General features: G+C 58.9%; 1 protein-coding gene across 3 annotated transcripts in view; it reads left to right on the top strand.

Annotated features, from left to right (window-relative positions):
• Positions 1-22,346, top strand: part of STK32C (serine/threonine kinase 32C) — an 83,394-nt gene that overhangs the window by 39,850 nt on the left and 21,198 nt on the right. The window contains exon 2 of one of the 3 annotated variants that reach the window (XM_060126922.1): positions 6,887-6,942. In XM_060126922.1, coding sequence (XP_059982905.1) covers positions 6,887-6,942 — 56 coding nt within the window. Of the gene's footprint in view, positions 1-6,886; positions 6,943-18,426; positions 18,594-18,719; positions 18,738-22,346 lie in introns of those variants that run through there. The other 2 variants (XM_060126924.1, XM_060126923.1) reach the window with 2 other exon arrangements.

Raw genomic sequence — 22,346 nt, 5'->3', positions numbered from 1 at the left:
CCCAGCCGGCCAGAGACACTTTATTGATCTGGCTGCAGCCTGCTGGTCTCCGGCCCAGCCACGCAGGGCCCCCTGGGTTCCCAGCCGTCCCTGGGCACCAGAAGCCAGATTGTTCCAGAGCCCAGGGCCCCCAGAGGCCTCTGCTGTCTCTCGGCCGCTGCTACATCCTGGCCGAGTCCGCTTCTCAGAAAGGACAGGGCGAGGGCGTTGCTCCCGCCCTCAGGCCGGGCGTTGTGCTGGGAAGGGGCAGCGGTGGTGGAAGGTGCAGGGCTGCTCTGGGCGCCCCCGACGGGCTGTGGGGACACAGACGGGCAGGAGGCACGGGGCGGGCCGTGAGCCCTTCGAGGGGCCTGCAGAGGCTTCCTGGAGAAGGGCCTGAAGGGAGCAGGGTGGCCAGACTGGAGTGGGTGCGGGCGTGTCTCGGAGGGAGGGAAGGGCCGGCCCCTGCAGGGGAGGGGTGCTGAGAAGCTGCCCCACCCTCCCCTCCCCCACCGAGGGGCAGATCCATGACGGATGCCAGGGCCACGGGAGGCGGACTCAGGCACAGAGACCTGTCCCCTGTCCACAGGGTCTGCTGCTTGTCCTGATACAGGACAGTGGAGAGTGGCTGGGGGTGCCTGACGGGTCCCCCCACGCTAGTGGGCAGCGCACGTGATGCTCGGCCGTTGCCAGGTGCCCAGGAACGACCTCGAGGTTGCCCGCCCCACTTCTCGGGAGTCTAGAGCCCAGGCCAGAGCAAATGCCCTATTCCCCTCTCCCCGAGTTTCACCCTCCCGCCCAGGGTTCTCGAGACGTCCCCGGGAGCCAAGGAAACCCCTGGTTGCAGGGTCCCACGCAGGGTGGAGCCGGCAGGTGGAGAATTCCATCCCTCTCTTCTGTGGTCCCTCACTGGGGTCTGCTGGACGCTCGGGGAACACCCATCCTCATTGCCTGGTTGCTCTGAGCAGTAAACACGATGATGACCCTGCGGCCTCCGCAGAGGGCCCCCTCCTGGCCCGCTGCTCTCGGCCTGTTGGGTCTTGGTCCCTGCAGACCTGCGACCTTGGAGGACAAGTGGTGGTGAGCAGATCAAGGCCTCGGCGTGTCTCTGAAGTGACCGTCCGCTGACCGGCTCCCCTGTGTGCGCAGGTGTCCGTGTACACAGGTGGGCTGGCCGGGTGCCCCAGGAGGCAGGGTGGGCCTGTGCCGGGCTGTGCGGGCCGGGCGAGAGCTGCACTGTGGCCGTACAGCTCTGCAGGAACAAGGATGATTTTCTTGGAGGGCTTTTCGGGTCATAGGATGTCTGACAAAATCCAATCTCAACTTTGGCATGAATTTCCACGGTGTGTGTGTTACAGCTTTGCACATAATCCCCACTTTTGCTGTGGGGATCTCTCGAGGGTGAGGGAGCTCTGAGGGCAGGCTGGGAAGGGGCAGGCCTGGTCTGGGTTCTGGGTCCAGCCCGGGCCAGGGGCTGCCCTCTGGCCGTGGCTCCTCCGCACGTCGTCTCAGGCCCCGAGATGTTAGGACGCGGGGGTGAGGGGTCGGGAGTAGGGCTGCCCCTGCAGGCCTGTGGGGAGCGTCCAGCCCTGGGCTCCTGCATCCTCACCGGTAGCCATAGCCACGCCTCACGGCTCCGCAGCCCATCTGTTCTCACTCTCCAGGGCCCGTCTTCTGTCTTGCCTTCCTGGTTGGGGGCAGCTTTCTGTCTGTTTTAAGAAGAGCTCCGGCTTATGGAAGGACTGCCTTCCGCACCTGGAGCCTGAGCAGGACCCTGCTGCCCATGGTGGCCTGTCGGGAGGGGCCCTCTGCCCATGGGGTGGGCGCCGACCAGAGTGCTGGGCCCTGACGGTGCTCAGCGCCAGGGCGTGCCTCTCCTTGGATGGGAAGAAGGCTGGGCCAGGCGCACACGAAGGGCAGATAGTTTATCTTCAGGGAAAGTGTTCAGACATTGCCTTGCCTTTTCTCTCGGGATCCTGTGGTCACTGCACAAGAGCCAGCATTTGGCCTTCTCTGCTGCTTCGCACAGGTGCTCCGGGAGCAGCGGCCCCCTCTTCTCCCTCCACCCCCTTTGCCCATGAGCCTGTGGCCTGTCCCCTCCCAGCCATTGGCAGGACCGATGGTGCAGCCGCCCGTGACAGTGCCAGGGCTCCTGTGTCTGGACAGCAAAGGGTCAGCGGGATGTGAGCCAGGGACGACTTGTTAGTCCCCCTGGAAACAGAGCCATCAGCCTGTTGACCGTGCTTCTGGAAGAGAGCTGCTTGACTTTTCCCTGGGGGTGGTGGTCTCCTGGGGAAGCCCTGAGGTTGGATGAGAAACATCCAGTCTGGGAACACGGCTGAAGACTCCCTGGGGGGGACAGAGCTCTGCCTGGGCTCCTGGGTTTAGCACTGAGACAGGTGTCGAGGAAAGCGGCTCGTGACCACTGGGCTCAGGCCCGTGACCCTGACCCGAGCCAGGGCGCCGAGAGGACCTGGGGCGGCCCCCCCGAGGCCATGGGCAGGGCAGGGGGCTGGTGTTGGCGCCTCATCCCTTGTGAAATAGAATGAAAGCCTCCCTCCACTCATGCTGTCGGCTGGGTCAAGATGACCTATTTTCCTAGCAACGGCTGTGCTTCCGATGGCTAACTCTGCAAATAAAAGCCTTCCTTGAAGAATAAATATTCTCAAAACCCTTGTTTTACAATATTTGTCCGCCCCAAGAGGAGTCTGTGCTGGTGCCCGTGGGGCGGGGCCCCGTGGTCTCCTTGTGGACCCCATGCAGGCAAGTTTCCTTTGTGCAGGACTTGGGCTCCCGGCAGAGGCGTGTCGGGGTCAGAATTACCTTTTCCTTTTCCCTGCGTTATGACCCACGGGGTGTCGGACACAGGGGAGGGTGTGCTGCAGCGTCCCACAGCGGCGTCGATCATGTTGGAGTCTTGGTGGGCCGTTACTCGGTCCCCGGGGCCCCAGCCCCTCCCTGAGTCGCTGACAGCGGGGGTTGGGCTTTGCCTGGCAGTGGCTCTGACCCCTGTGCAGTGGCCGGGAAGCTGGGAGGAAAGTGGACGAGCACAGTGTCCCCCGACCCCTGTCTGCCCTGGGACCCCTGCCCCGTGCACAGGCACACATCTCCCTGTGTTCCTCGGGGCTCTGGCAGCCCAGCCCCCCCTCTCATTGGTGAGATGCGCCCGGATTCAGTGTTGGGGGAACTTGACACACTTTATCAGTGACCCCCGCAGACGTCTGGGTGACGGTGGTGTTTGCAGCGCCGCTCCCACTACATCCTCCTAATTACCGTATCGCTGTCGGCAAACCTGTCCACCACCGTTCTGACAGATCTTGGTCAGTGGGTTTCCTTTGTTCCCGACTCATCGGCACTGGGCCAGGGGGTGTGGGCGGGGGTGTGGGTGTGGGTGTGGGTGTGGGGGTGGTGGGGGTGGGTGTGGGTGTGGGTGGGGGTGTGGGTGGTGGGGGTGGGCGGGGGTGTGGGTGTGGGTGTGGGTGTGGGGGTGGTGGGGGTGGGTGGGGGTGTGGGTGGGGGTGTGTGGGTGGGGGTGTGGGTGTGGGTGGGGTGGTGGGTGGGGGTGGGGTGGTGGGTGGGGGGCATTCGTGGGAGGTGCTGGTCCTCCCCGGAGTGCATCCAGAGCGCTGTGTGTGGCCAGAAGCAGGCGTGGGGTGGAAGAAGGGGCCCAGAGCCGCAGGGGGTCTCGGGTTCCGCCCGGAGGGCTGTGGGGCGGGGTCTCGGGAGGGGGTGTGAGCTGCTGTGTGCAGTGGGCACCGCCAGGCGCTCCCTGCCCCAGCAGGTGGGCGGGGGTAGACTGGGCGTGGGCATCAGGGTGGAGCAGTGGTCCTTGGGTCCCCTGAGCAGCCCCCAGTCACTGGAGGGCAGAGTGACCTGGTTAGCCAGGTGGGCTTGTGGCTCACCTGGAGGGGTCCAGGCCGGCCACGCCTCCGGGCAGGGTCACTGGCATGTTCCTTGCTCGTGGCTTCTGGTCTGCTGCCATGTGCACCCTGCCCAGCCCGGGGCCTGCCCGGGGACCCGGCCTCACTGCTCTCGAGATGCCTGGCAGGCACGCCTGGGGTCCTGTCCCACCCGCGTCTTCCCCAAGCGGCTTCCCTGACCGCCCGCTGCACTGTCTGCCGTCTTGCGGCCGCCCTGCCGGTGTCTTAGGAAGTGGGGATACTTGTGTCAAAAACACAGAGCCGGCACCGTGGGCCGCCCAGCGCAGACCGCAGGCCGGGCTCCCCCCGCAGCCTGGCTCGGCGCCCTTAGCCTCCCGACGTCTCTTGGGAGGAGAGGAGCCATCCATTCAGCCCGTTTAAGCTCCTCTACAGGGAGGGACGTGGGCGTCCCTGTGCTTCTGACCTCTCAATGCAGCTGCGTTCCCATCTTTCCTGTCCTGAAAAAGTGGAAGTCTGGCGTTTGTGCTTTTCTCTAATCACCTTGCTGAGCACCCTGCCAGCTCACGGGCCTGGGGCGCCCGTGCTCGGGGCCCTGCTCGGGCCGTGTGTGTGGTGGGGGGGCAGGGAGCACAGCAAGCTGCTCCGCAGGAAGGCGTAGCTTCTGCGCCCCGGGCCGCTGGGCTGGACCTCCTGCCCCCAGGGCGCCGGGGCCGCCGTGCACAGCAGGACGGCCCCCGCAGGCCCTCCGGTGGTCCCTGGGCTGGGCCTGGGACACAGCCCTGGTCCTCAGCTCTGTGTGGGAGCAGCCGGGGCTGCGCTGACCTCGGGCACGTGGGCGTGCGGGCCTCCTGTGCTTCCAACAAGGGAGAAGAAACCCAGGGGCCCCCAGGCGGCAGCAGGCCGGGCCTTGGAGGAGACTGGGCGGGGGGAGGGGGGGGCAGTCCCTGGGCCCCGAGCCACCCAGCAGAGCCCGTCTCCCCACTGCACGGCAGCCACAGCCCCGTGCTCCCGATGCCCCACCCTCTCCCCGCTGCCCACGAGGGCCTCCTCAGACCCCAAGGTCACACGGGTGCCAGTGGCAGGGGCCTGTCCCAGGTTGGCACGGGGACACTGTCCCTACAAGGGCTGGGGTTGCCCCGCCATCCACCTCTCTGGCTGTGGGAGCTGGTGCTGGGGTTGCCTGGTCAGCCCGGCTGTGCTAGTGCAGGTTGACAAGTACGCAGCTTAGAGGCACCCCTGCGGTGTTCGCCAGCACGCGGCCCTGCCACTGCTCACACAGGGCAGCGTCCTCCTGCCGTGCCGGTCCTGGCGCCTTTGTCACCCCTGGGTGCCAGGCTCCATCCCCAGACGGGAGGGGTGAGCCCCACTGGCGGGCGAAGACGCTCAGCTCCGGAGGAGGTGCCGTGCTGGGGTCTCGTGCTGGGCCCCCTCCTTCCTCACTTTCGCCCCACCCCCAAGCACGTGCACACACATGCACACACACGTGCGCACATGCACACGCACATGCACACACGCACACAGGCACCGCCAGAGACCGGCTCTCCCGTACCGTCTGGCGGAGACGTCGGCAGTGGGGGCTGCGGGCAGCAGGGTCTCTGGGGCTCCCCTGACGGCCTGAGCAGCCCCAGCGTGCGAGGCAGCCACGGAGCGTAGTGAGGTCTTCCCTGGGGAGCGAGGCTGCGCTGTAACAAGGTGGCGGAACGGACAAGGCTCTCTGACTGTGTTGGGTGCAGCGGGGAGCACAGAGCCGCACGGACAGAGGCCACGGTGCCTGAGCATCGGAGCGGCTTCAGGAGGCAACCTCTGAGCTGGGGGGGCGCTGGGGACGGGGAGGCGGGGGCAGCCTGGGGCGGCCTCTTCACGGACCGTGCCCCCAGGTCTGTGCCCCATGGACCCGTGTGTCTCCAGCCTCCCACACCTGGCCACCACCCCAGACAGCTGGTGGGTCACAGACCTGGGGGCGCATGGACCTGGGGGCACAGACCTGGGCGAGACCTGGTGGGTAGAGACCAGGGGAGCATTGACCTGGGGGGTAGAGACCTGGGGGGCACAGACCGGGGGGCACAGACCTGGGGGTGCACTGACCTTGGGGGGCACAAACATGGGGGGTAGAGCCCTGGGGGGCACAGACCTAGGGGGTAGAGACGTGGGGGGCACAGACTTGGGGCATAGACCCGGGGGCACAGACCTGGGGGTTTGAGACCTGGGGGGCACAGACCTGCGGGCACACAGGCCAGGCTGGCCCGGGCCTGGGTAGAGACCCGATCCCCCGAGCAGTATGAGGGGAAACCTGCGTGGACGTCGTGAACCCCCGTGGCGTGTTTGCAGAGAGTGTGTCAGGTTGGAAACAGAAGTGGGAGCCCCGGAAAGCTGTCCACGCCTCCTCCCCTCCGCAGGGCTTCACGCTGGCAGCCTGGTGCACGGCGGCGGGAGCGTCCTTCAGCAGGGCTGTGACAGTTAGAAGAGCTGCAGTTTCCTTGGGGTGGGGCTCGTTATCTGATTCTGTGAAGAAAGTCGGTAGAAATAAGGCGTCGAGTGGTTTCGCTCAGGCTGTGGACGGCCCCATTATCCATCCCGGGGCCCTTGCAGGCTCCCCTCAAGCTGGTCCAGAGATGCCCACAGGGCACAGCCCCCTGCCGAGACTCAGAGGGCGGGCCACTTATTTATGGGTCTTTGCGGGTTGGGGGCCGCTTTCACTGGGGGGCTGCGGGGTGCCTGGGGCTGAGCTGAGCTGCCCTGTCTGATCGTGTCCCCTCTGTGGGCAGTGTGGCCTGGCCTCACCCCACAGTGAGTCCGGCAAGAGGGGCTGCACAGCCCCCAGGAGCCCCCCTCTGCCTCGGCTCGGGCCCGCCCTGCAGCGCCAGGCCCTGGGGGAGGTGGGCCGCCGAAGGGCTGCAGGGGCGCCCTGCAGTGTGGGGGGCTTCCCGCAGCGTAGGGGCACTCGGGGACTGCTCCAGCGGGGGGGCTCGTGGCAAGCACAGGGCCTTTCTGCCACCTCACCTGGCATCCCTCTGTTCTCTCTGCAGTGAACTTGGACCACTTCCAGATTCTCCGTGCCATTGGGAAGGGCAGCTTCGGCAAGGTAAGGCCAGCCGGCGGGGGCCGAGGCTGGACAAGGGTGTGAGCGAGGCCGGCCCAGCTGGGTCTGTGGATGGAGGGTGTGGGTGTGCTTCCGGCCAAGCAGGCCGGTGATGCTGGGGCCGCGGGGTGGACTGCCGGCCGCGCTCACCGCTGCTGGGGTTTCTTAGCCCAGGTCTTTGGGGGTCTAGTAGCTCGGCCAGGAGCTGAGGGTGCAGATGGCGCGGCCGCCGGGCTCTTCCAGGGCTGAGACCCTGACACCCTCACTCTCCGTAGCAAGGCCCATGTTGCAGCAGAACAGCTTTCCTCAGGGACAGAGCCGGCTCGAGGTCTGAGGGGGAAGCGTTTCACACAGAAGCCGCTCCCGGTTTAGCTGATGCCTGGTGTCTGGAGCAACAGCGACGCTCGGACACCATTGCTGCGGCTGGAGCCCAGAGGCCAGGCTTCACCTGTGCCCGTTCCTCCAGGTCAGGCAGGGGAGGACCCAGGGTGGGCGGCCACGCTGCACTTCTCCAGAGAGACCCCCGGAGCCCATTCTCCACTTTGCTTCGGTTTCTCTTGGCCAGATCCGACTTCCTGCTTGTCGCCTTGTCCTGCCTAGAGATGGGGGGTAATTACAACTCAAAGAGGCTTAAGGAGCGCTCTGCAAAGGTTAAAATTAGCTCCCGGGACTCTGCCTTGCCAGGCCTGTTGCAGTGAATCCCTTCTCAATGGACAGTTTCTTTTCAGCTCAGAGGGCTTGACAGATGAGGCCTTTGCGCCCCCACGCCCCACACAGCTGTCTGGACGCCGTCTCTGTAAGGCCTGTACGCGTTTTAAAGGGATTGCTGTGCTGCCAGCGCAGGCTACCAGGGTATTTGAATGCTGTTAATTATCTCCATCTCATTGTATCACAGCGAGTGCTGCCTTAGGTTACCAGGCCTGGGGTAATTATAGCCAGAGCAGATTAGCCCCTTTGCACAAATCCATTGAAATGCTGTATGCATTAGGGAGAGAGCATTTTTAACGCCTCTCGGAGTCAGGAGGTGACTGATGGACCTGGGCCTTTTGTTGATTGTGCAAAGATGGTCGATCCAAAGATGAGGTCCTTGGTCGGTGAGCTTGTCAGACGCTGGTGGCGCCTGAGACAGTCTCCGCCACCTGGCTTCTCCCACGGGAGCACCGGCGTGTGGGAGGCGAGGGGGGCAGGCAGGGTGGGGCTTAGGGGAAGGTGCCCCCCCCGGGGGGGAGGACACCAGCCGAGACTGGGTTTGGGAAGGATGGCTTATACAGGGAGACGTGGGTGTCATACAGATGACTGGAACATGGGCCGGGGAGGGAAGCTCTTGGGGCGAAGACTGACTGGGGTGGGCGGTGCATTGCCCTGTCCCCACCCCCATCGCCCCCTAGGCTGGGCCCCCTGCACCCCTGCGAGGGGCTTGTCCTCCCTTCAGGTGCGCAGCTGGGCAGCCCGCCCGCTCTGCAGTGTCTGCAGGACCCCAGGATTCTGGCTCCTCCGACCGTTCTCGGCTCTGAAAATCTAGCTGGCCACAGGGTCCCAGGAATGGGGCTCTCAGAGTGGGGTGACAGGAGGAAGTGTGGGGTACTGCCAGGGTTGTATCTTCAGACGCAGGTTATAGTGTAATTGGAGGGCTGCTTCCTGCTCCCTAGTTAGGCCTCCAGGGGTCTCTGGGCCGCGGTTGCCGGTGCCAGGTGCAGTTATGTGTCTGGAATGTGGGCTCTGGTCCTTCCGCTGCTCTCGGTGGCTTGGCGGGGACCCCATGAGGAGAGAGAGTGAGGAGCTGAGCCAGCTCCAGCGTGCACGGCGGGGCCACGTGCACACCTGCGTGCGCACCCGTTTACACGTGGCCTTATTTCAGAGGGTGTGCGCTGGCTCCACCATGCCCGGACGCCCAGTGAAGACCGGCTTTACGAACTGCTGGGGAAGCCCCCTCGGCCAAGTGGGTGTGAATGTTCAGCGCCCCCCGCCCCCCATGCACAGAGGCACAGTGGTCGGTGTGTGTGACGTGACCCGTCTGCCCCCAGCAAGGTGGCTCCACCCTTCAGGGCAGTGGCTCCGGGAATGGATTACCCAGATTGGCTGCATGTGGGCCTTGGACACAAGACTGGATGTTGTGTTTGGTTTGTTTCCAGTTTTTTACGGTGGTAAATTACACAGCACTTGGAAGGTACCATCTGAACCATGTTTAACTGCACAGCTCAGTGGCATTAAGAACATCCCCACTGTCGTGCAGCCGTCACCCCGCCGTCTCCAACCTGTGAAATGAAATCCTGCACCCAGCTAACACCCCCCAGCCCCTCCCAAGTTCCCAGTTCTTGGAGAAATCGTATCCCAGCGTAGAGAGCTTTGTTCTCCAAGGCAGAGCGGAAGCTGGTGGTGGTCCGGCCCAGCAGCCATGAGTGGGGAGAACACAGCCCCCACTAGCCTGGGGGTGGACTGGGCTCTGTCCGCCAGCCTTTGGGGACGTCATGGCCAGCTGACCCCGCGAGGAGGCTGGGACCATCCTCAGAGCAGAGGCCGGGCCGGAGTGATACTACTGACAGGACACTTCCCGCCGCCCCCGTGCCCGTGCCCACACGGCGCTGGCAGCTGCGAGGCTTCCCCTGGCCGTGTCTGTGCAGATGTGAGCCCCCGGCGGCGGGCCTCCTTGGGGGAGGGGCAGGTGTAGTGGGACTGTGGACCTCCACCGCGATGCTCGTGGCAGCCCTCGGCCAGGCGTTGTGTGTCGTACCCGGAATCTCAGACTGCAGGTGACACACGCTTAATTCAAGAGAGCGGAAAGGGGTGACAGATAAGAGCTAATGTCAGCAGGGTGGGGAAGGCCCCCGAGGCAGCTGAGCTGGGCTGGGCTCCTGTCAGTGCTCATGGTCTCTGCCCACCCGGGCCCTCTCTCTCCGGCTCAGCTCTGGATGACCTCTGAGCTCCACGGCCAGAAAGACGAGGGCTGCTGTCCTCCCGCCCTGGCCTGAGATGGCCCGGGGCAGCCCTCTGATTGGCTGGTGTGACCACGTGCTCCTGCCCTGCCCCACTCACTGTAGTCGGGGCGCGGGCTATAGGGCTCCACAGCGATCCGTTACAAGCAGAAGGTGGGCAGGGGCCCCGGGGCGCTGCAGTCCCTGGAGCTGGGCAGTCCCTACCTTGACCTCACTGCCCCTGCCTGCACAGAGCATTTGCTGGCATAGCTGAGTCTTTTCCCAGCAGAAGCAGCGGCTGGCGGGGGTCGAAGACCGGGTTCATTCACAGGGGTGCGTGGAGTGGGGAGCCCGGCGGGTGGGGCTCCGGGCTCAGACCTTTGCCTTTGGGGACCCTTCCCAGCCAGCCTCTCCTCCTCCCCTTTCCCTTCCTCCCCAGCTCCGACCCCGCTCCCTGCCCCCTTCTCTACTTCCCTCCCTGCCCCAGGCCCGAGGCTGCCCTGGGGAACCTCAGACCAGCTCCCGGGTCAGTGTTGGGGGCACCAGCCCTGTGGACCAAGCTATAGGTCCCAGACCGCCACCTCTGCCGCCTCCAGCGCACAGCCCGCCTACCCGCTGGGGCTGGCCTGTGGGGTCCTGCCTGCCTCTGCCCCAGGTTCTGGGTCTGGCTCATTAAGAACCAAACTCCCAGAGGCCTGTTCCTCTGCAATTGCTCATGGCTTAGTCTCTGCTCAGTTCATGAACACCAGGGCGGCTCCAGCCACAGGACTGAAGGGTCCTGTGGTCGGGGGGGCCCTCATAAGCATCCTGTGCTGGGGCGTCTCCTGCCCCACCCCAAGGCAGGCCCTCCTTGTGCCCTAGAAACTTCCTTGAAAGGAGCCCACCCTCAGGGTGAGGCAGGGCTGCCCTGCATTGTTACATCCACACAGGCCGCCCTCAAGTTTCTTTCTCCCACACACGCCCCTGCCCCCTCCTGCCAGCTGTGGGTCCGCCGGGGTTGGGGCCCTACCCGCCCCGTTCACAGCCCCTGCTTCCCTTCAATCCTGGGCTCTGAGAAGCCCCCAGCCCTGGGCCCTGAGCTGACACGGACACGGCTCTCATGGAGCTCAGCGGCCCCTCGGCGTGCAGTGAGTGCCCAGCGGGGCCTGGAGCAGAGTCCTGGGCTTCCCCGGGGCCACGTGGGGACTGTGCACGGGCAGCGGGCCCCCCTGGGCGGAGGGCAGGGCCACCTCCCCGCCCCTGACTCCTCCAGCTGTGGCCTCACCGCCTGCCCTGGGGCCCAACCTGTGGGCTGTGGCACCCTTGCTTTGACCTTTCCTGGGGCCACCCTGGGGTGTGCGTCCCCCTCCTGGGCAGGTCCTGTCTCCCCGGCTGCGGCCCAGGTGAGCCTGGCGTGTGGCTGCCCTCTGGGCCCCTCGGCTCGGGGCTGCCCTGCCCTCCACGTGCATGGCCATGGGTCCCTGGCGCCCGGGACTTATGGGGCCCCTGCTGGGGAGGGGGCCTGGGGAGCAAGGCTCTGCCTCCTTGTCTGGGGCCCTCAAAGGAACTGGAAGGTCCCAGGCAGTCCTTCCGGCTCCCCCGGCCTCCAGCTGCCCAGCCCGGGGCCTGTACTCAGCGGCTCCCGGGAATGAGGGTGCTTTTCAGGTGTGATGGGCACGAGCTCCCGCCTCAGCTGGGGTCTCCCGAAGTTCTGTCCAGCTGGACGACGTGGCTGCAGTTTATTCCAAGGCAGATCGTTTCGGTGGAATAATTAAGACTGGAGAAGATCGGCCTATATTTTGTGGGTGTTGGTGATGGCCTAGCCCTCAAACGCCACCATCCACCCCCCCGTGTGTGTGTGTGTGTGCGCGCGCGCGCAGTGGGGCCTCCCCGCCAGCACTGCCAGGCAGGTTTGATTTGCACAGGAAATTGAATTCCAGCTCCACGCTGCACTGTCACAGGATTACTGCAGGACCTGTCGATGGGCGTTTGCTCCGAGCCCCTGACCCTCCTGATCAGTGGTGTTTGCAGCCCAGTGCAGGGTCGCAGCCCCCGGGGCCCCCCTGGGACAGGCTCTGTTGAGGGGGCGCACGTGTGCACAGGGTGGCGGCAACTTCCGGGACCACGCTGACCCCTGGGGCTGGGCCCCGGTCTGCTGTGGAAGTGGGCAGTGTCACTTGGCCCTTCTCTGGCGACACGGCTCCTCCCGAAAGCCTGGACTCTCCCTAGGGCTCTGGTTACCTGAGGACACGGAAGGTGTGTTTCTACTTTCAGAGGGAACACCTGTGGCTTCCCCACCTTTTTCCCGGCGGTGGGGCGGTGGGGCGGTGGGCTAGAGGTAAGAATCAAATGTCCCGTCTCTCCAGATGGAACTTGCCCGGGAGCTGCTCTGATGACACCTGTGCTTCACTGCTGCCCGCCCACCCTCCCCATCTCTTCCCCCTCCCTCCTTCCTTTCCTGCCAGCCTGGCCTCCCTCCTCCTCTGGCCCCCAGGCCCCGTGCGTCCTCCCTGGGTTCTCGGGAGGCATCGCGTCTGCCCACGCCCACCTGGAACGTTGTCTCACACTGGCCTTTGTTTACAACGATCGTTACTACTTTCACACTCAGAACAAAGAAAATATTCTGTTTGGGGAAAGAACTTCATTCCCTCTGGAATTTACCATTTTTCAGTTGGCGAGCTCAGCTGCTTTGTCCATCCGTCCATCTGTCTGTCCTCAGGGGGAACTGCTGCCTGTCCTTGGCTCTCTGCGGCCTCTGCCCTGACTCAGGGACTCCGTTTCGTTCTAACCCCCGAAAGCCTTCAGAGCGTCACAGCCGCCCGGCCCATGATCCTCCAAATTGTCAGCTGCTCTCGTGTATTTATTTTTCCAATTGAGCTTTCAAATACATTTCGTCAAGATCAAAAATAAACTCATTGAAATTTGAGTAGGAATTGCATTTCAAGATGAAATGGGAGGGAAGTTGTTATCTTACCCCCTGGGGATCCCTCACATTTTGTCCTGTTTCGTATATATTGTTCTTACGGTTCTTTTAGTTCTTCTAGTTGTTTTATGTTCAGCTGTTATGTATTATCTTCTGTGTTACTGTGAATATGTTTTATTTTCCAGCTTTATTTCCAGTGTACTGGGAACGGTGGCTTCTGTGCCCCGGCCCGCTGCACCCCCCCTCCACCCCCACTGCCCTCTGCCTGCCCTCAGCTGCTGAGGAGGTGGGTGGTCCCGGGTGTGGGCGGAGGGTGGTGGCCTGGCTTTGCCGGCTGTGGCTCATCCCTGCCAGGAATAGTGAGGCCCCCTCCTGCCTTAACCAGGGGCGTTGGGGGCTAAATGTGCTCCCATGATGCTGTCCGTGGGGCAGAGGTGGGTCTCCACTCTCGACTGGGGTCTGCAGAGGCCCCTAACAGTGGGCAGCCAGCCAGACTGGGCAGCATGAGGAAGTGAGTGTCGAGGCATCTGATGGGCACAGCCCTGCAGGAGGAAAGGCTGGCTCCTGGGAGCGGGGGCGGGGCATCCCTTGGCGAGTCCCAGAGGCCCTGGCCTGGGATGTGGAGCTCTGCATAGTGGGCGGGACTTGACGTATGAGCCGGGGCGTCCAGGGCTCCTGTCCTGCATTCCAGCCCCTCTGGCTCCGGGGCCTTTTCTCGACTCTGGGTGGGGTCCTGCCCTCACTGGCCAGGCCTCCTCTCACCCACTGCTCTGCATACCCCACACCCACGGTGCCCCTTTTTCCTCTCTCTGCATCTGCACAAAGGCTGGGCTGGAACTGACACAGGGGCTGCTTCTGGGGTGCCTGCCGTAGTCAATGTTGGGGTAGGAGGGCCTGGCCACCCTCTGCCCTCCCCCAGCCCAGGCCTGTCAGGAGGCCGTGGGTTCCGAGTCAGGACACTCGCTGTGAAATAGGGCAGGGATGGGGGCTATTCTCCAGCTGTGAGGCCCAGGGACCCTTTTCTGGTCACCTGGGCCCAACCTGGGGGTGAGATGCTCATCCCTGGCCCCTTGCTCCTGAAGAAGGAGGGCTGGTTGGGTGATTATTTGGGGAGGGAAGGAAGGCACCAACCTCAGGGGATGAAGTGGCCAGAGCCCAGGCCCATGGCTTTGTGTTTCTCCAGTTTGTGGGGAAAGAAGTAAGATGATCCCAGCCATCCGAGGAGTCTCCTGCCCCCCGGACCCTCGGGTGGACCTGGAGGATGGGGTGGGTGGGAGAGCAAGAGAGTGGTTGCAGGGGGGACAAGTACCGTCCTGGGGGCCCCCGGCCTTGCCTCTTTTCCCGGACCCTGTTCTCAGGGCACCCCACTGACGCCACCTTGCCCAGCCTCCCCCCGCTGCCATCCGAGTGAGAAGCCTTTGCTTGCAATTGCTATGGCAACACCTCGGCGGGTGGCAAGTGATCAGCCCTCCCGAGTGCTGCTGTGACATCTTGCTGAGTTAACCCAGGAGGAGCTGCCTGGGATTCCGTGCATCCCTTATGGTGGAAACGCCGTGAGGAGAGGGCAGCTGTGGCCGAGGGTGTGGAGGTGTCGGGTTCTGGGACTCGAACCTGGCTGTCCACAGCCTCCACCGGGGCTGCTGGAGACAGCTTTGCCTGCAGCCCGTCCTCGGCCCTGTGATCCTGGTGTTTACGCTGGCGGCGAGGGCTGTGCTCTGGCCCTTGCCATCACCGTCCAGCTCCCTGACCAGGCTCGAAGCCCCTTCTCCTGAGATGTCCAGGCGCCGATCTGGGCTCTGGATCTCAGAAGCCTGTGCCTGCGTGCTGTGCCCCGGACGTTCGGCCCAGCCCCCGTGTTCCCATCACACCCTCGACTGCAACCACACAGGTGGTCTCGGGGGGCCGTGGGCAGCATCGTTGAAGGCAAGCCGGCCTGCCGCCCACCCCCTCTGCCTGCCCCTGCCCACTGCCCACTCAGGGCAGGGCCAGTCCATGGCTGCAGCCCAAGCAGATGTCATGGATTTGTCCCCATTGTCAGAGAGCCCCGCCCCCAGACCTTCGAGCAATGGTGTTTCTTGACTCCATTAGTTGGGACATACGTTGGCTTGATATTAACTTTTTTTAAAAAATTAGAGTAAAATACACATAACATAAAATTTACCACTTTTAAGCATACAATTCAGTGGCATTAGGTACATTCACACTGGTGTACAGCCATCATCACCTGGGGAACTTTCTCATCATCCCAAACAGAAACTCTGTCCCCATTAAACACTAACTCCCTACCCCCTCCCTGAGCCCCTGGTAACCTCAAATCTACTTTCTATCTCTATGAATCCAGCTAATCTATGTATCGTATGTAAGTGGAATCCCACATTGTCACTGGCTTAACTCATTTAGCTTGATGTCCTCAAGGTACATCCATGTTGTAGCCTGTGTCAGAATCTCCTTCCTTTAGAGGCCGAGTAGCATTCCATTACGTGGACGGGCACATTTTGCTTCTCTGCTCATCCACTGATGGATTGGATTCTTTCCGTCTTTAGGTGAGTGTGAATCAGGCTGCTGTGAACCCGGGTGTACAAACACCTGTTTGGGTCCCTGCTTTCAATTCTCCTGGGTGCGTACCCAGCGGTGGGATTGCTGATCATATGATGCCTTGTGGTGTTTTAATAGTAGAGCTTTAGCTGTGATTGTGAGGGGGGGTGGGGTGGCGCCCTCGGGTGGGATGGGGTCTCCGCCGAGGCTCAGATGCAGGCACTGGGTCTGGAGAACGTTTCCTGGACTGAGCTGACAACCTGTCCCCGTGGGACCAAAGGCCCAGGTCAGCCTGCCTGAGAGCCCAGGGGGGCGGAGGCCTGGGTGTGCAATTAACGTTATGTTTTTACTTTGCTCTCATTTTTTAGAGATTACCTTTTATGTTAAATTTAATGATTATGTAAGATGCTTGCATGATGTCAGGTTAAAATCTGTAAGACAAAGTATAGCCTCCACTGCTGTTCCTTCTGTCCTGTTTCCGCCTTCCTCCTACAAATATCCCTTTGTTTTTTTAACATGTTTATTGGAGTATAATTGCTTTACAATGGTGTGTTAGTTTCTGCTTTATAACAAAGTGAATCAGCTATACACATACATATATCCCCATATCTCCTCCCTCTACGTCTCCCTCCCTCCCTGAATATCCCTTTTGGAAAAGCTTGGTTTCTGTTTCCATTGGTTTCTTTTCACTATATCCGCATGGCCTGCTTCTTAAGTGCCCGGTCGCCTGCTGTTCACACGCTCTCTACACTTTGCTTTTGACTTGACGGTGTTTCTGGAAGGCATGCTCTTCGTTCAGAACCACCCCGATCCCTGCCCTTTGCAGCCGCACAGCCCGCCACGGGGTGGGCATGCTGACGAGCTCCCATGGCTGCAGCAACACAAACGCGCCGCCTGACAGTCGTGGAGTCAGAAGTCTGAGACTGGTCAGCCCTGGGCTGGAGTTGCAGTGGGGCAGGGCGGGGCCCTTCTGCAGGTTCGGGGGAGCCCCCGTGTCCCGCCTTTTCCAGCTTCCAGAGGCGCCACGTTCCTGGGCTTGTGGCCCTGCCTTCCTGAGAGCTCCGCTCCTTTGTCACCTCTTCTCTGACCTCCCCCCTGCCACCTCCTCTGTCCCTTCGAAGGGCCCGGTGGTTACTCTGGGCCCACCTGGATCATGCAGAGCAACCCCTACATCTCACCCTCCTTCGCATACCCCCATCGGCAGGGTCCCCTTAGCCACACGAGGTGGCACGTCCGCAGCGTCCAGGGGTTGGGACGTGGGCACGTAGGGGCCCGTCGTCCTGCTACCACGTGTGTTCCTGGTGAGTGTCAGGCTGCTTCCTAGCTTTGCGACCACAGGCGGGGCCGCGGGTATCATGCCTCACGCGTGACCCGGCGCGTCTTCCAGTTGGTTCCTAGAGGCGGGCTGTGTGGGATGCAGGATGAATGCACGTGTGATGCCGCCAGACACTCCAGCCGTCCGTGGGGCTCGCGCGCCCCTGGGCCCGTGCCCAGGGCTGCTGCCAGGGCTGGGCCTCCACCAGCCCGACAGGTGAGAAATGGCATCTCACACTTCTTTTATGACAGGCAAGGTTGAGCATCTTTTTAAAGTGTTCGAAGACCATTTTCACATCCTTTGTCCCCTTTTCTTCTGGGCTGATGGTCTCTTTTATTTTTAAAGCCTCATTATATTAGTGATATTAACCTTTTATTTCTCAATGAGTTGCAGATATTTTCCCCGTTTATTATTCGTTTCTGTGGGTTTTTCCTTGTGTGTAGTCGTGTCTGTCGGTCTTCCTCCTTGTTGCTTTCAGGTTTGGGGCCACAGGGATGCGTCCCCCCTTCTAGCTATAGAGGACCCCATCCTGTTTCCTTCAGCACGTCTGTGTTTCCCTAGTCATGTTAAACCTCTTACGCATTTGGAATTTATTCTGCCTTGTAAAGTGTCACGAATGGATCACGTTACATCTTTTTTTATGTAGCTGTTCGGTTATCCCAACGCCATTTTTTCATAAAAAGTCTATTTTGTCCATAAATTTGAGATGCCGCCTTTGTTATGTACTAAGTATCCTTTGTTATGTACTAAGTATCCTTACGCCGTTGGGTCTATTTCTGGATTTTCCCTCCTGCCCCTTGGCCTGCCTGCCTGTTCCGCCGTAGGACCGCACGTTATCACGGAAGGTGTATATAACACGCTCTGACACCTGATCAGGGCTCACGTCCCTGCCTGGCTGTTCTTTTAAAGTTTTCTTCTTGGCTATTTTTACTTGATTGTCTTTCCCTATGAATTATGTGACCAACTTGTCAGCTCCAGGAAAAAAAAATCTGCCAAACGTGTAAACAGCGTTCAATTAAAATGAAAATTACCCCCCGTCGTTCGTCCCCAACTATTCCAGGCCTTGGAGGCGCTGCTGCGGCCAGTGGTATGTCACACGGAAAGCCCGGGGTTGCCCTGGTGCCCTGGGATCTACAGACTTTATTCCTTTTCGTGCTTAGATCTAATTCCATTTCTTCTTTGTCTGTCTTAAGTCGATTATGGGAGGACGCAGCTCAGAAGCCGAGACCAGTTCCATTTGAGGAAATGGTTTCATGGGACCGATGCTCTCAGCCTTGGAGGCTGCTCATAAAATGCCAGAGGCTTTCTGGCCCTTCGCTGCTCTGTGTGAGCTGCGGCCGGGGTCCCTCTGCACCAAACCCCAGCGCTTTAAACGGCCTCTGATTGGAGCCTCTCCCGTCGGGGGCTCTGCGGAGCCCGCAGGGGCCCGGGCCCACTCGGCCTCTTGCAGCTGGGCCACTGGGGGCCTAAAGCCCTTTTCGGCTGCCCCTCCAGAGAGCGTTCGGATGCCACTGACTCTAAGGGGAAGCCCAGCACCGGCTCAGACAAACGTGAATGTGCCCGGCGGCCGTGGGCCTCCGGGGACCGGTCTGGGCCGCTGGGGCCGCGCTGGCGCCCCCTGGCCTGGGTGGGACAGGGTGGTGAAGGAGCTCAGGGTGTGGGCTGGACTGGGGCCGTCTGGACAGGGAGGTGGGAGGGTGCCTGGGGGAGGCCAGTGGGAGCCGGGCGGGCCAGTGCCCGCAGGCCTGGTCACGGACACTGGCAGGAAGCAGGATGTTCTCACGGCCGTGACAAGGCACCACAACTGGGCGGCCTCAGACAACAGAGGTGTGTTCTCCCATGGTCTGGAATGGAGGTAGCCGCGGGCTGGCCCCTCCTGGGGCTGGAGGGGAGGCCGGGTTTCCCCTCTCCTCCCCTAGTGTTTTCAGCTGGACCTGAGAATTAAAGTGACGTAAGGCAGAGGAACGGGAGAAAAGCGTACACAGTTAATGTAAGTTCACATTCAAAAGCATACACATTGTTTAGCATAAGTTTTGGATGACGCTGGAGCCCTCGTAAGGAAATGAAGACCCAGAGGAGGCAAAACCTGAATGTTTCTGTGCTGTGGGTCGGACAAAGGCAGCGACGTGGAAAGGTAACTAGAGTCCGTGGGAGGCCGAAGGAGGAGAAAACATGCTTCAGCAAGGCCTGCTTGCACAGAATTCTCTCGGCCTGGACTGAGGATAAGATCGTCCATGTGGGGTGATTCCCTGGTTGCAGAGGGAAAGGGGCGTGCAGGTGCCCATTGCCCTGCTGCTCTGTGAGGGTCGTTGGCTGGAGGCGATCGTGGCCAGAGTGCACCTTTCAGGGCGTGTCCCACCGCCCTGATTCCCCCCAACACCCCCGTCGGGAAGAGTCACAGCTGTGAACTGCTCCATGTCTCAGTGAACCAGTTTCTCAGTCCTGAGAACAGGTCAGTTTAGTAAAGCAGTCGTGTCTCATTTTAGGAGGCGGCGTTGGAGGGCCTTCGCGCCGAAGTGAGGCCTTTGCATGGTCTGAGCGATCAGCATTTAATGGGAGGTACTTCTGTGGAAACAAAGGAAAAGCCAACTGTCCCGCCGGGCCTGAGTCCACAGGGTGGTCAGCCACGGGCACTTCCAGGAGGGTGGTCTCTGTGCCTCCCTGGAATGGGGGGGGGGGCAAGGGCAGCGGGTGGCAGTTCCGCTGCTTTTCCTGGGCTGCAGTTGGGACGTGTCCATGGCGTCGGGTGAGCTCTGAGCAGCCCCCAGCCAGCACCAGGGGGATGGTCCACGTGTGACCTGTGTGATTTCTCTGAAGTTTATACTAAGTCGTCAAGCTTCAGCTTGTAGGGGAAGTTTTCATTTCTCGTGATTCCAGGTCAGAAGGGTAGGAGAGAAATTGGAAATGTTAATTGCTGACAAAGAGACGTGGCCGTTGGACACCCCACAGGGTGTGCTGTACTGTTACTGAAACAGAGTTCTGTCCCTACAATCACCCCCATTCATCTATTTATTTATTATTTTATTATTACTAATTTTTTGCGGTACGCGGGCCTCTCATTTTTGCGCCCTCTCCCGTTGCAGAGCACAGGCTCCGGACGTGCAGGCTCAGCGGCCATGGCTCACGGGCCCAGCTGCTCCGCGGCATGTGGGATCTTCCTGGACCGGGGCACGATCCCGTGTCCCCTGCATCGGCAGGCGGACTCTCAACCACTGCGCCACCAGGGAAGCCCCCCCATTCTTAATAGAGATAATGGAAGATTAGTTTGTTTGCAAAATCAGTCTGGTTTCATTAAACTTGGCCTGATTATGGATATCAGTGCAGCAAGAGTAGATTGAACATGTAGGTCTTTTAAGTCTGCTTTGCTGGAACTTTTATAAGGAATTCCAGATGAGACTTTTAAAAGCCTCTCGAGGCTAAGAAGCCAAGGCAGCAACTTGTCACCAGACTGTACCTTCGGTACCCGTGACTGTGGATGCACTCCTCTCTTCTCGATGTCCCCAGACGTCCTGCGATCCCTGGACCTGCTAAGAAGTGACCTTTACCCACTCGTGAGGACACGAGCCCGTAAGCCAGGCGCTAGGCCACAGCCTCCCGGGCTCCACAAGCTTTGCTCCACAGGGTCCACCTTGGTCTGCAGTCAAACCTGATTCGAGTGTCAGGTGTTTTCGCTGTAAACATCTTTGTCCCAAGCAGTTTCCCTGCACATCTAATTGGCCGTAAAAGATAAAATAACCGGTTGACAGTTTGGTTTGACAGTTGGGTTTCCATGCCGTAAAAGCCAGATTGCAAACTACACTTGAAAATAACATGTCAGTCGGCAAATTCTTCGTGGGCACAGCCATCCCTCCCACCCGTCAAAACCAAAAGTTTCCCAAACTACAGCAGATGTCAAAGAGGTGGCTAGTAATTCACAAGAGTCTTGGAGAGCATTAATTATCAATCCTGGAGCTAATTTAGATCCAGTGTCTCACGCCATCTTTCCCAAATGTATCATAGGCAGTGTTGGAAGTTGGCAGAGAAAGGAGACTCAGCCTCCTCCTGTTCCCTAGAAAGAAAGGATTACGTGATTCCTGATGAGAATACATTTCTTGAAAGTGGTGAAACCTTTTTGCTGTTTGATGGTGGAGAACGTGATGTAGACAGAATTTGGGTATTTGGCACAGAATCTGGCCGAGATGATTTGGAGAAATACAAGGGCTGAGCGTGTGATGGAACGTTTCCGTGTCGCCCAGATATGTCCTACTAGTTATGTACATTCCGTATATTGATACAAAACAGCAGCGTCCCTTGTCTGTTCATTTTACTTCCAGGGAAATCCAGAGAGAAAGCAGAGTTTTTTATATCGTAAAGAATTTACATCCAACATTAAATCTTGAATCCTTAATGGTCGGTCGACTTTTAAGAAAGGAAGTTTCATTGCTTTTTCTAAGCTATACCCAAATACAACTATAATCATGAATCTACACACATGTTAAATGTATTCAAATCTTTCTTGCATTTTTATTTTTTACAATAAAATCCTTAAAAATTTTTGCTATTAATTTTCATGTTTCATTAAGTCTTTTTAAATGTCTCTCTTTGTTTTATTTTTATTATTTTATCTTTTATGGCAAAATCGTATTATGGCCAATCAGTTGTCTCTGCTTGCAGCAAAGATTCTTATGGTGAAAATACCTAGAACCACTTGATCCCATGTACATCGTTTTAAAATATGACATTCCAGTGGAAGTCTGGTAACATAACCAATGTTTTAAATTAAATCCTGTTACAAGGAGAACATATTCTGTTGACCCTATATGTAAATAACTATATTTTCATGAAAACAGGACATTTAATAAGAGTTTCTGAATTTTGGAGGGATCAGGGAAAAGATAAATGTCTCAGTTCTCTTTACAAAGGTATACTTTTCCAGATTGCTTAAAGAGAAAGAGAAAAATAATTTCTTAAGCCTGGAAAACAGAACATTAAAAAACCAACAATGCTTCAAACAAAAAGTCATAAAAATAATAATCATCTTCATGAGTTCATTTAGTCCCATGGAATTAATTCTTGTTTTCCTTGATCTTGGATTAGTAGTTTTATGAACCCATCAGTTTTTCCACTAGATTTTAGAAAGGCTCATCTGGTTCAGTGGTGTGGTTTTAGTTACCAGAAACCTGTATTCCAGGGTCCTTGTCAGAGTTCTTTCCATGAACTTTTTAAAGATGAAGCACTTTTGTCTGAAGTTCATTGTAAAAGCTTTCAGGAAAGCATCAGAGTAAAACAGTAACTATGTGTAAATGACTGAAGTTGAAAAGTAGCCATGGTCAAAGATCTGATGAGTTTATTGCAAAAGTGATGCAATTGACGTGGAAATTTGGTTATTTCTGTGGCATATAGTATTTTAAGATAATACTTGGAATTATGACTGATTATATAGAGAGTGAGGACACTGAAAAATTTCTAACCATTTTGTATAACTTTGGAAACACTTATACATAAGTAACATATAACCATACAAATGTAGAGAAGATTTATCACCAGTTTTAATTTGACAATATTTCCCATGTAATTTAACATATCAAATATGCCTAATTAGTTTAATATCTCTATTTTTATAAGGTAAGATAATAAACCTTTTGAGATTCTCCAGGGGCCCTCTTGAAAATCCCAAACTTAGTTCAAGGTCGAAAAGACTTTATTTTGAATTTGATTTTGGGAAGTTTGTAAAAAATGTCAAAAAGTTGAAAACACGATTAAA

This window comes from Lagenorhynchus albirostris, chromosome 16, assembly GCF_949774975.1.
Source record: "Lagenorhynchus albirostris chromosome 16, mLagAlb1.1, whole genome shotgun sequence".
Classification (NCBI taxonomy): domain Eukaryota; kingdom Metazoa; phylum Chordata; class Mammalia; order Artiodactyla; family Delphinidae; genus Lagenorhynchus; species Lagenorhynchus albirostris.
The sequence above is the reverse complement of the archived record's forward strand: the minus strand, read 5'-3'. Positions and strand labels throughout refer to the sequence as shown.